General features: G+C 41.7%; 1 protein-coding gene across 1 annotated transcript in view; it reads right to left on the bottom strand.

Moving 5' to 3' along the window:
• LOC134857963 (solute carrier organic anion transporter family member 5A1) overlaps positions 1 to 12,429 on the bottom strand; it is a 32,566-nt gene extending 20,137 nt beyond the window's left edge. Inside the window, exons 1-2 of the mRNA XM_063873759.1 lie at positions 12,401 to 12,429; positions 9,227 to 10,390 (exon numbers count right to left, since the gene is read on the bottom strand). Coding sequence (XP_063729829.1) covers positions 9,227 to 10,124 — 898 coding nt within the window. The 5' untranslated portion in view covers positions 10,125 to 10,390; positions 12,401 to 12,429. The remainder of the gene's footprint in view (positions 1 to 9,226; positions 10,391 to 12,400) is intronic.
• Positions 12,430 to 13,612: the final 1,183 nt, after the last annotated feature.

Raw genomic sequence — 13,612 nt, 5'->3', positions numbered from 1 at the left:
AGCAGTGTACCTTATGTGTCTAATCCATCCTTTCTTTTAGGATTTACTCAAAATACACCCTTCTTTGTAACCCATTCCTTTCACGACACTAAAGAAATAAACAGCTATTTGCTTATTTGTCACTAATTGCTCTAATGGGTTATTCCAAAAGGGCATCTTCTAGCGTTTTCCCCTCAATGAAAGCTCCTCTTCAGACACTACAAAGGTCAGTATGTACGGTGCAAATATCCAAAACCTGATGCACAGAGAGTCCGCTGTTGACCTTGTTATGTAAACCCACTTTTGCCGAGCTGCAAAAACAAAATGCTCTTCTAGGTTCAGGATTAGTCATCAGATCTGTGAGATTAAGGCTACATTTGAGGTTTTTAGAGGCATTTCTAGGTGGGAAATGAGCAGTTTGAGTTCATAACTTCGGATCCAAACTGTGTCTTTACCACGCACACACACACACTCATGGTGTGTGTGTGTCACCGCCTGTGAATAATGTTCCAGCACTGAGAAGGGGGCAGATAATCTTACAGCTGGTTAAAGGGGCCATGGAGGCTGGGAGGTGGGGGTGGGGGGGTATCACCACATTACACTGAGGAACTGAGGGAGGGTGTGTGTGTGTGTGTGTGTGTGTGTGGATGGATTTACGTGTGTGTGTAGGGTTGGAAAGTTTGCAACAAGCTTGCACCTGCAGCTTCTCAGCCGCTCTCTTTGCAGACATGGCACAGCAATCTGCTCCATGATGCTGAACCCCCCCCCCCTCGTCTTCAGCCAGTGCAAGAGGAATTGTGAGCCTTCCTGCTGTCTTAAAGGATAAAAGACTAATTTAATATATTAGAAAGTGAGCTTATGTGATCTTAAACATGATGATTAATATCCGTCAGAGTATAATAACTGTGGCAGAGCGCAGCAGACTTCCATATCCATTCATCTTCCTATTAATTCCCAGATTAAAGGGTTTGGAGCCAGAAAAAAGGGAGAAATGTCCATCCCAGTTTCTCAAAATACACCATAATGTGTCTAAAAGTCTCAAAAACCCAAAGATATTCACCTTATTATGAAACCAACAGAGGAAAATAGGAAATCTGCTTTTTTCTAAGGCTGAAAAAAGACTGCTGCACAGATGTTCAAATACCACTGCATGCTTACCCACACACACACCCACACACACACACACACACACACACACACACACACACACACACACACACACACACACACACACACACACACACACACACACACACACACACACACACACACACACACACACACACACACACACACACACACACACACACACACACACACACTCTCACCATTCAACTATCTACCAACAACCAGGCCCCCCTAAAAAGGTGAAACCCACAGCCTGAGGAACAAAAGCCTGACGACAGATAAGCACTAAGAGCAGCAGGCTGTGGAAAATCACTATAAAGTACCTGTTTCCAGCTCTGAAATCACCCTACTGTGCACTCAGATTAACTGTGTGTGTGTGTGTGTGTGTGTGTGTGTGTGTGTGTGTGTGTGTGTGTGTGTGTGTGTGTGTGTGTGTGTGTGTGCGCGCAGGGAGAGGTCAGGAAACGTTTGGTGCCATGCATCCCGCTCAGAGTGGGCCGTCGCTGCAGCCGGGACAAACAGGGCCATGCAGAGAGGACAGCCAGTGCAGGAAAACATCAATGAACTGCACATTCAATCTCCCCAGTGATGCTCCAGTGACAGTGTGTGCATCCATAGGGGGACTTCACCCTCATATTTTCCCCTAATGTAAAAGCCATTAGTACGCCTCCCTGCAGCAGCCCCCCTCCTCCATCTCCTCTGCTCCACGAGAACAATACCCCGCTCTGAGGGGCATCGTAGCAGCATGGAGGGAGAGGTTTCTTTTATCTCTGTAGCAAAACAAACGGCTAACACCCCCCTGAAGGCTGTGGACGTACAGACTGTCTCTGCAACCATTTGTTCTCACCCACCCCCCCCCCGCCTCCCCCTATGGACAGAGGCCTTTCAGATGATGTGGTCTTCATGATGCTGTGAAGATGTGTCACGTCAAACCAACACAGAAGACAAGCGACTCTCTGTTGTCATTGGTCAACTGCTTAGAGATGTCCCGCCCCCTTAGCCTGTTACGCACAGAATGTTGGAAGGCTAGCCAATAGGAGCGCGAGTGTTGCATACTGATGTCACTGTGCTCTGGAAGTAAACATAGTCTAATGGAGGCGTTTTTTACATGCACCAAACCTTATTGATAAAGAGAGATAACGCAGGTCAGATATTAAACCCCTGCAGCCGATCAACATCGGGTCATTATGAGCACATCTCATTTCCTGACTGGACCCTGGAGCAGAAACATGTTTCTCCTCACAGCTGATTAGTTTAATCAGAGGAAACACAGAGAGTCTGCAGAGGAGCCGAAGCAGCGTCACTGAAGAGGCTTCAGACGTCATGGAGGGTTTTTCTAAATGTGATTCGTCCTAATTGATGGAGGCTGTTAAGGTAATGATGTAACCCCCCAGGACTCAATAATTAGGATGTGTGGGCGGGGGAGGAAGGCTTTACAGTCCTGAGGTTTATGGAATTACTTAAAATCAGATAAATTCATTTAAATGGGATTTAAAACAAAGACAAGAAGGAAATCTACTCGTTTTAGAGGCTCTTTTTCAACATATTTTCCATGAGAACTAGAACTAGTCGACTATTTGTTGCAGGTGGATTTTGAAGACTTTTTATAAACAAAATGTTAAAGTTTTTCCCATTTAAAAAAAAAAATCCTGCCTTTGACTTAGATAGAAATTGGGATTTTTCGAGTGCTCGTTAGCTACTAGTCCAGAGTAGATGTGTTGTAAACGCAGTAGAGCAATCACATCAGATGCCGAGGTATGTTCCTCTATATAGAGTTAATAATGTTCCACTTTAACCCGAGCCAACAGAGCCGGGGGTAACGGAGGATTCGGTTCAAAAACACGAACCAAAAGAGAACAAAGAGGAAAAATCAAAAGTCCCCCCCCCCCCCCCACACACACACTGTCCAAACAAACCCAGCGCTGAAAATGTGTGCAGGAGTCAGAGCACAGTGCAGACCCCCGCCTCTGGAGACAAACAGACTCCCACTCGTCCTGCAGATTAAAAACACTAAACATGTCAGGAAGGCGTGCAGGAAGTCCTCAGGGGGGTCAGGGGCCACAGAATCAGCCCCTGGTAGACCACCAAACAATACAGACTGTGACAAACCTCTTGTGCAACATCTGCATTAAACACAATTTACAATTTACAACTTTTATTTACAATTCTTTTATGTTAGCGGCTTAATTCAGGATCTGATTCGGGGTTAATTCTTCCCGTTGCAGGAAGAATGAAGGACTTCTACTTCAGACACGCAAGGCGTCAATAAGAGGAATTCATTTGTAAAAAAGAGCAAATAAACACCTATTTTAAAGTATGTTTTAAACACTAATGTCAAAAATAGAGCTATAAATCCAGAATTAATGAAAATAAAATAAGAACATGACCATTCAAATAGTATGAAATAAGCAAATACAGTAAATAAAAGTATGAGGAAAATTAAACTCAAGAGGAAATGTTAATCAATATAAATATACAAATAATAAGTAGAATAAAAATATGGCAAATAACAAAAATCTATATGAAATATGTGCAGTGTGTCCAAGTATGAAGACGCAGCACTGCGCAGAAATGTGACTTCACAACATGAGGCTCACATGATGTAACAGTGTGTATGGAGGGGTTATGGTGGGTGTAGGGGTCAGAGCTGCAGATAAGTCGCCAGGAGAGAAAGTGAACGGCGTCAGAGAAAGTCAAAACCGTGTGGAGGGTCAGTCAACGGGTCAGGGATGAAACAGCCCTCCTTCTATACTGAGTGGGACCCATGCTGAAACCTGACCCGTCAGCCTGCAGTGTGTGTGTGTGTGTGTGTGGGGGGGGGCGGGGGGCTTCTCTGGGGACATGTGTTTGCTTCTGTGTGTTTGTGCACAATCTGCATTTGCTTTGGCTGCAGGCAGGCCGAGCAGGACACACAGTTTAGACTGAGAGAGACAGAGAGCGAGAGAGAGCGAGAGAGAGAGAGAGAGAACACGAGAGAGAGCGAGAGAGACAGAGAGAGCGAGAGAGAGACAGAGAGAGAGAGAGAGAGAGAGAGACAGAGAGAGAGAGAGAGAGAGAGAGAGAGAGAGAGACACGAGAGAGACAGAGAGACAGAGAGAGAGAGAGAGAGAGAGAGAGAGAGAGAGAGAGAGAGAACACGAGAGAGACAGAGAGACAGAGAGAGACAGAGACAGAGAGAGAGAGAGAGAGAGAGAGGTCTGCAGGCCTCCGTATCTGTAGTCTGTTGGGTTGAAAGCACTTTAGTAACGTTTTAAAAGCCTGATTTAACTTATAGTGGAGTATTTTCATGGTACAGTATTTTAGCTTGAGTAGAGCATCTGAATAGTCTCTCTGCAGGACACCGCTGCACAATTATTTGACATTTAATCACAAGGACAGGCTCGTGCAGTACTGAAAACAAATAGTATTCAGGCTTTCAGAGATGCACCTACAAATCATACTTTACAGACCTAATGTAATATCTTTGTTTGGTTTTGATCCTCTTAAGGACATGCAATGTCAAATGAATTGCAATTTTCCTAATTATCACACACACACACACACACACACACACCAGGACAGAGACTGAGAGCAACTGTTCTTTCTAAATTTGTCAGAGGGAGAACATGCCCATTTCTGTGTGTGTGTGTGTGTGTGTGTGTGTGTGTGTGTGTGTGTGTGTGTGTGTGTGTGTGTGTGTGTGTGTGTGTGTGTGTGTGTGTCCTCAGTAAATAACCAGCCCTCTCCAGTCGGATGCCCTTGGTATTTCCATGTGTATCTTAACAGAACATTAATAATGCACGAGCAGCAATAACACACTCCGGTGTGTGAGCACTTTTTCAGACGCACTCCAGATAATGTTCCGTCGGCGTGCGACTCTCTTTCTCTGTCAGATCTCTCGCACTATTCCACGTCTCTTTATGTAAAGTGTATTTTATGGAGGAGCAGCGATCGTGCAAATGAGAGTGCCATCTTTCATTTGCACGCCTCTGTGCAAAGTGGAGTAAAAGAGAGATAACAGAGGAAGAGTCGGTTATTTCCACCCTGAGCTGGGTATCCTCCTCTGGGAGGTGAAGTGGACACACAGACAGCAATCTAATCTAACCCTCGCCTCCCCCCCATATCAATAACAGCTTGCTAGCCTCATTAGCTTGTAAATCACAGAGGTGGTCAGTGGAGAGAGGCCGGAGGTCACAGCCAAAGCTCTTACTGGATCAACAATTCAATGAGGACAATCTGAATTATTGATCGGACAGATCTGCGGGTCGTCCAATCAGACGGAGAGGGTGACAGATTGTGAGAGGCTGGAGGAAACAGCGGACGCTACAAAACACGCCGGGCAGCGAGTCAGAGAAGTTTACTACTAGCTCCTGAAGGAGGAGGAAGACAAACGCTCACCATGGAGACGGCAGGAATGTAGGAGGGAGGTATTCAGACTCACCCCACACTGTAGAAATACTCCTCTACAGAGACGTCCCGCCCCTCAGCCTATCACGTATGATTTTAACCTTTGCAGACCCTTTACATGCACACAAACAAGGAGCAAAAGGGGCCTCTTTAAACTAATAAGAAGCTGTAATAATGCACAATATCTCCCTTTGAATTCTAGGCCAGTAGCAGTGGCAAAAAAACACATAAGACAAGTAAAAGTACCTTAAATTTGCACTTAAGAGCAAAACTTTAGCTACAGTGTGGTTGTAGATGTGTCGGAGCAGATGAGTGAGAGGGGGCTTTATTCTCTCTAGAGGACCAATAAAAGAGATTCACATGTCCGTTACATTTCCATAGTGACGGGGGGGTCGGAGCTGGGAATGATGGTGAGGGGTCAGAGGGAAAACCCTTACACACATCGTCAGGAAAAACAAACACACTCTCTGTCTCTTAGACCCTCCCCTCTGAGCCGGAGTAAATTGAGAAGGGGTTTACATTTATGGTGATTGGGGGGGGGGCCTCCTGGAGATATGGGTAGCCTACATTCACAGATTTGCAGCTGGGGAAATATGAACATGGCTTGGAGGATTTCTGGGTGAAGTGGGGGGGGTAGAGGTCATGAGACTAGTTCAATGTTACTGCAGCAGAAAACACTTCTACTTCAGGAGGTGAGAGAGGCGCTTAACCCATGTAGGCCTAAAACGCCTGGAGAAAATGCCTGTAAAACGTATGGGCGATTTCAGAAGAACCCCTAAAACCTGAAGTGTTTCTGGAAATTCCGCAATTGTGTCAACGCCTACTAAATAATGGATTTCTCAGCCTCTAGCAGATTTGAGAGCTTACAGCTGTGGCTTTCATGAGTGGCCTCTGGAGGAATGACTCCTGGGTGCAGTTGAAAACACTCTGTGGATTAGAGTGGTAATTCTCCGTCCTCCACTCGGTTTCAAAACCTTCGAACTCATGGTCTTCATCGTCTTCAAACATACGTCTTAACCATAAATCCCGGTCGATTGGTTCGACGGGTTCAAAGTCGTCAGTAGTAATGTAGCGCTGTGCAGATCATCAACATCACTACCGTCACTAACTTCAGAATTCCCTCCGCAGTAGACTAAGTCGGCATGACTGCTCGAAAAAAATCCAAACAATGCCACGTGTATATTCTGATGCATTTCATTGGCTAAGAGGCCGAAAAGTAATGCAAAGAAATACCACAGAGCTCTTGTACCAGAAAATGACGTATCCGGTTTCCCGGGTTCAATAGTAGAATGACGCAACAGCGCTCCCGGTTTCAATGGTAGAAATAGGGCAACGCTTTCCCTGCTTAAATGGGTTAAAAGATAACAAATCATGATTTATTTTGACTTAAATAAAGGAGTTTGGGGAACAGAGCTGGAGAACAGAGCTGGGGAACAGAGCTGGAGAACAGAGCTGGAGAACAGAGCTGGAGAACAGAGCTGGGGAACAGAGCTGGAGAACAGAGCTGGGGAACAGAGCTGGAGAACAGAGCTGGGACAGAGCTGGAGAACAGAGCTGGAGAACAGAGCTGGAGAACAGAGCTGGAGAACAGAGCTGGAGAACAGAGCTGGAGAACAGACAGTAAATGTGAGGGTTTTGATTCTCAAATGAAGGACGTTTCCCTGCAGATACGAGTTCCGTCCTACATGTCAGAACACGTCTCTGTTCCCCCACAAAGCTGCCGCAGATTCCCCCCCCAGGCTGCTCTGAAACAACCATCATGGTCCCCGCCGCTCTGATGGGTAACCGCAAGAGTGTTTTTCTACCTGCAGAGGTGAGGTGTTTTCTCCTCGTTCCCCTGCCCGGGTCAATAGCTCTGCTGCAGTGGCTCCCTGTGACGCACGTTGGGATCGATACCGGGTCTCAGGGGGGGACTGGAAGGAGAAAAAGCTCCACAGGCGCTGTGTAGTTGTGATGTGGTGTCTGCAGCACTGTGAGACAGCTGCGCTATCTCCTCTCTGTTGTTTCAGCCAGCATGGTGCATGCCAGGGATGCAACCAGCAATTCTATTCATTATTGAGCCGTCGATTAGTCTTTGAAATGTCAGGAAATGCTGTTTCCAGCCTCTCAAATGTGGAGATTTGCTGCTTCTCTCTTTATATTGTATCAAAGTGAATATTCATGGGATTTGGATTGACGAAACCAGACAATAGCTGATTTTTATACAGAATTTGAAAAGAAAAAAAATTGACTTTTTTTTACTGTTTCTTGTTATTTGCAACCATCTCAGTGTTCCTTCATGCAACAGTATGCATGCCAGGGATTAAACTAATGATTATCCTTATCACTGAGTCATCGATTAGTCCAGAAAATAGTGAAAAATGTGCATCGTAGTTCCTCAAAAGTCTTTAAAATCGCTCATGCAAACATTATAGAACATATTTTATGCAGAAATAGAATCTCAAATGTGGAGATTTGGACATTTAAAGACTGTATAGTGGACTTTGAGGAGCTAGGATGGACATGAACTCCTCCCTGTGGTATGTACAGTATGTGCTGTGCATGTACAAAACCATTAAGCAGCAGAGCTCCTCCACAGCAGAAGAGATGTACCGACAAAGACAATCTGCTCACACTGAAACACAACGCAGCGTGTTGTAGCTACACATGAGAGCATGAGGCTCTACTGCTGCCAGCCTTCCACACACACACACACACACACACACACACACACACACACACACACACACACACACACACACACACACACACACACACACACACACACACACACACACACACACACACACACACACACACACACACACACACACACACACACACAGGCAGAACAGGACCATTAATCATAAGCAACCCAGTTCTGTTCCCCTCTCATGCTCCGGGTTGACTCTGCAGACTGTATTTACCTCGGCGCGGTGCAGAGGTTGCATGCCTCGGAGATCAAAAGGCCATACAGATGTGGAGGGGGGGGTTGCATTGTTGGTTTAACAAACATGCTCATCAGCAGGACTAAAACCAGTTAGAAGAGGTCGAATAAATCCATCAAACACCCGATAGAATCAGCGAGCATGACGCTGATGCTGGTGGAGAGCGGCTCTCCCATGAGGGCAGCTTTTCAGTTTGTTTGTCTGACTGTCCGCAGGATTACAGAACAACTACAGCCCTGATCTAAATGGAACTTGGTGGAGGGGTGAAGCACGGGCCAACGAAGAATTGATGAATTTTTTGGGCGATTCTGAATCACAAGGCAGAAACAGGAAGTACTTTCTATGCACACGGCTTTGGAAAATTGTCTGCACTCTTTAAGTGTATTTGTAGTTGGTACAGTGCAGAAAAATTAGTAAAATGACTCGAGTGTTTTGGGTTTATTCAAATACAAACACTCTGAACTAGGTTTGTTTTTCAAGAGTATTAATCCTTCACTTATTGCAGAGGTCAAACAGAGGGCAGTACCTTTATTCCATGTGTTTAAACCTGGTTTTCTGCACAGTTTCAGATGAAGATTAAGCTCAGTTTGGACGATAGATTCAGCTGTTTCGCCCTCAAGGTCTTTTGTAGATCTTGCAACAGAAAAGGTTTTACATCTTAAGTTAATTCTGTTTATTTAAGGATTCTTTCTTGTTCTTTTCCATAGGGTCATAAAATATGTCCATAGATATTCAAAGCTTCATTCAAAACCTCAAAGAAAGACCTTCAGCACAGTGAAAAGCATGGGAGCAGACTCCGGACTCACCCAGGTAGAGGGAAGCGTTCTCCTTCTTCACGTTGTCGTCCAGGTACGTGGGTCCCAGGGTGTAGATGGGCGTGGAACCCATGCCCACCAGGATCTGAGCCACGATGAACAGGGTGACGTAAAGGTTGTGCTCGTTACCCTCCTGGTCTCGGGGGCACGACCCGACGTCCAGCTCCCTCCCGCTGCCGTTCCCGCTCTGACACAAGCCCTCCCGCCCCATGGATGAGTTCACCTCCTGGATCTGGTAGGGCGGCGAGATGAAGTGCGGCAGGGAGAACAACGCCGCCCCCACCGCGATGACGACGCCGCCCACAGCCAGCCAGCGGGGCCTCTGACCCCGGCCCCCGAAGTACGAGATGAAGACCACCACCACCAGGCTGCCGATATCGAAGCAGCTGACCAGCAGGCCGGACTCTGAGCTTCGGAGGCTGTAGCGCTTCTCGATGGTGGTGATGACGCTGCTCAGGTAGCCCGACACCATCAGGGACTGCACGAAGGTCAGGTAGCACATGCAGAACAGGAAGCAGCGCGAGTCCCTGAGGATCACCCGCACGTACCTCCTGACCGGCGTGCAGACAAGGCGGCTCAGGGAGAAGCCCGTTTTTTTACCCGGCACCGAGCTACTGAGCCCCACCATGCTGGAGGCGGAGGGCGAGAAGTCCGTCCTGGAGGTGGGGGTCTCCGGGGTCCTCAGCTGGAGCTCTGCGCTCTCCTCCAGGGCCACACAGGTGGTGTCCAGCAGACGGAGCCTCCCGTCGGGCGGACAGGGCCCGTTCAGGATGGGCAAGCTGCGGGACTTGAAGCTGGTCTCCGGCTCCAGGTACTGGTCCTGCAGCTCACGGATCTCCAGGGACTCGGACAAGTCGCTGCCGGTCTCATCGTTGTCCGACGAAGTCATGGCGCAGGTAGGGGGGTCAGCAACTAGGGCCACGTGGGGAGGAAAGACCCTGCCGGTGGGACTGGGAGCCTCCAGGTATCAGCATCCTCTGATCCACATCACAGATCCAAAAGCAATCCCTAAAGAGTACAGAGTGAATTCTTTCCCTGTAGGATATAAAAAGCATCTGCGGGTACACTGCCCCCCTCCCATGGAGATTTTATGGCTCTTTGTTAGAAAGCTTCATTCATATCCTGGGGCTTTGTGTCCCATAGAGGTGCAGCATCCTGGAGAAAGGAGAGACAGGAATTAAAAACCGTCAAAAACTGGGGGTTCATCCAGAGTCAGACGTTAACAACAACAACAACAACAACAACAACAACGACAACAACAACAACAACAACAACAACGATAATAATGATAATAATAATAATAATAATAATAATAATAATAATAATAATAATGATAATAATAATAATAATAATAATAATAATAATAATAATAATAATAATGATAATAATAATAATAATAATAATAATGATAATAATAATATAATAATAATAATAATAATAATAATAATAATGATAATAATGATAATAATAATAATAATAATAATAATAATAATGATAATAATAATAATAATGATAATAATAATAATGATAATAATAATAATAATAATGATAATAATAATAATAATAATGATAATGATAATAATGATAATAATAATAATAATAATAATAATAATAATAATAATAATATAATAATAATGATAATAATAATAATAATAATGATAATAATAATAATAATAATGATAATAATAATAATAATAATAATGATAATAATAATAATGATAATGATAATAATAATGATAATAATAATAATAATAATGATAATAATAATAATAATAATAATAATAATAATAATGATAATAATAATAATAATGATAATAATAATAATAATGATAGTAATAATAATAATAATAATAATAATAATAATAATAATGATAATAATAATAATAATAATAATAATGATAATAATAATAATAATAATAATAATGATAATAATAATAATGATAATAATAATAATAATAATAATAATAATAGTAATAATAATAATAATAATAATAATAATAATAATAATAATAATAATAATGATAATAATAATAATAATAATAATAATGATAATAATAATAATAATAATGATAATAATAATAATAATAATGATAATAATAATAATAATAATAATGATAGTAATAATAATGATAATGATAATAATAATGAATAATAATAATAATAATGATAATAATAATAATAATAATGATAATAATAATAATAATAATAATAATAATAATAATGATAATAATAATAATAATGAATAATAATAATAATAATAATAATAATAATAATAATAATAATAATAATAATAATAATAATAATAATAATAATAATAATGATAGTAATAATAATAATGATAATGATAATGATAATAATAATAATAATAATAATAATAATAATGATAATAATAATAATAATAATAATGATAATGATAATGATAATAATAATAATAATAATAATAATGATAATAATAATAATGATAATAATAATAATAATAATGATAATAATAATAATAATAATAATAATAATAATAATGATAATAATAATAATAATAATGATAATAATAATAATAATAATAATAATAATAATGATAATAATAATAATAATAATAATAATAATGATAATAATAATAATAATGATAATAATAATAATGATACCCTCATCTTAATACTGTCCATCCCGCACAACCCTTTGTACAAGTTGCATATTTATTATCCACAGCATTTTTTATACAGTAATTGTCATATTAGTTTTACTGTAATTTTTTCACGATATGTTTTAATAAAATCCTCATCTGTGTAAACCCACTGGTCATACCCGATTCTGATTGGGATCACTGTCATACTGGGAATGCATGCACCCTGGGATAAACGGGGGACTTTACTCCGCTTTTTTAATATTAATATGAACTATGAAATTCACCCTCAAATCAGATCAAACCTGAGCCGTCGGAAGAGGCTGAGTGTTAAATAACAGCAGCTTTCCTTTGTCAAACACACACACAGCTGAGAACAAAAGGAGCACGCTGTGCACAAACCCCTCATGCAGGACTTTGGAAAGCTAAATAAAACCGGGATGAAACCCGGGGTTTTTACCCGTGATAAAGCGACGGTAATGACGTCAGTTCGGTAACGCGGTGACAGGTATATATTTGAGTGATAATAGAGAGAAAGGGTTACTCACTGAGGACAGGAGGTAGCAGTTGTTCTGCAGGAGAGCAGCTCTCTGAATGAGCTGCCGCTGGAGGGGGGCTGGTGGTGCGTTCATGGGCTGTAGGACATATAACTAATCAGGGTTTGCAGCATACGAAAGAGCTGAATGTGCATATTTTAGTCACTTAGTCACAATTGGTATAAGGGATCCGTACACATAGGAGGCATTTTTTATGAATGCATATATATATATAATGTAGTGGTTTTTGAGTCCTTTTAGACACGTTTGATGCGTGTTTTAATACCAGGTGTTCAGATATTTAGCCTATTGGCCGTCTTTATAATGTGGCTAAGCCATAACATATTAACCTGAATTCAGTCATTTATATGAGAAAACATCATATCGATATTTGCAGACTTACCAGACTCTTTCAAGTTTATAATTAAAATATTAAAATGGAAACCTAGAGACATATCTTGTTCTTCTCACGTTTAAAAACCGTTATTTAATTCATATACAGTACTAATTTCCACATTTTCCACAAAATGAAGCCACTTTTATTTAAGACATGGTAAATTCCCAGCTATTAGATGGCACCTGAACACATCAAATATGGGGGCGAATGTTTTCACACGAGCGCTGATGGGATTTGTAGTTCCTTCCGGGAGTCTCGCTCACGTTAAGCTTTTCATCTAACTTTATTTAAACTGATCCGAGTAACACAGAGTCTCCTAGACACGACACATACAGGATTCTAATTAAAACATTCATGTGTTCATGTTTTCATTCAGCTAATTTGGATTACAATATCTGAAATACTTCATGTACCAGCATGCTTTGCGTTCCACCTGGTGCCTGTTGAGTGACGTCGCCCGGACAGCTGGCTCTCGGACAATGGGCTCTGTGCCTGCCACTCAATAATCATAAAACAGGGTTTATTGAAATACTAAAACTCAGTCATTGATAAAAACTGAAGTCTTTCATTACTCTGAAGGGTCAACACAGCAGGAATAGCTCTAACTATATTAAAGAACTATAAACATCGTTCAAATTCAAGGTAATCTATATAAAATATGCAACCATGAAGACGAAATATAGATTAATAATCAGGACTTCTTTCTGATAGCCATTGCAACAATTATAAGATAACAAAACATGTATATTGAGATTTGCATAGATGATTGTACACACATCACGTAGGAAATTGCTTCAATAAGAACATAAACTATATAATTGACTTTG

This window comes from Eleginops maclovinus, chromosome 21 (assembly GCF_036324505.1).
Source record: "Eleginops maclovinus isolate JMC-PN-2008 ecotype Puerto Natales chromosome 21, JC_Emac_rtc_rv5, whole genome shotgun sequence".
NCBI classification, from domain to species: Eukaryota; Metazoa; Chordata; class Actinopteri; order Perciformes; family Eleginopidae; genus Eleginops; species Eleginops maclovinus.
The sequence above is the reverse complement of the archived record's forward strand: the minus strand, read 5'-3'. Positions and strand labels throughout refer to the sequence as shown.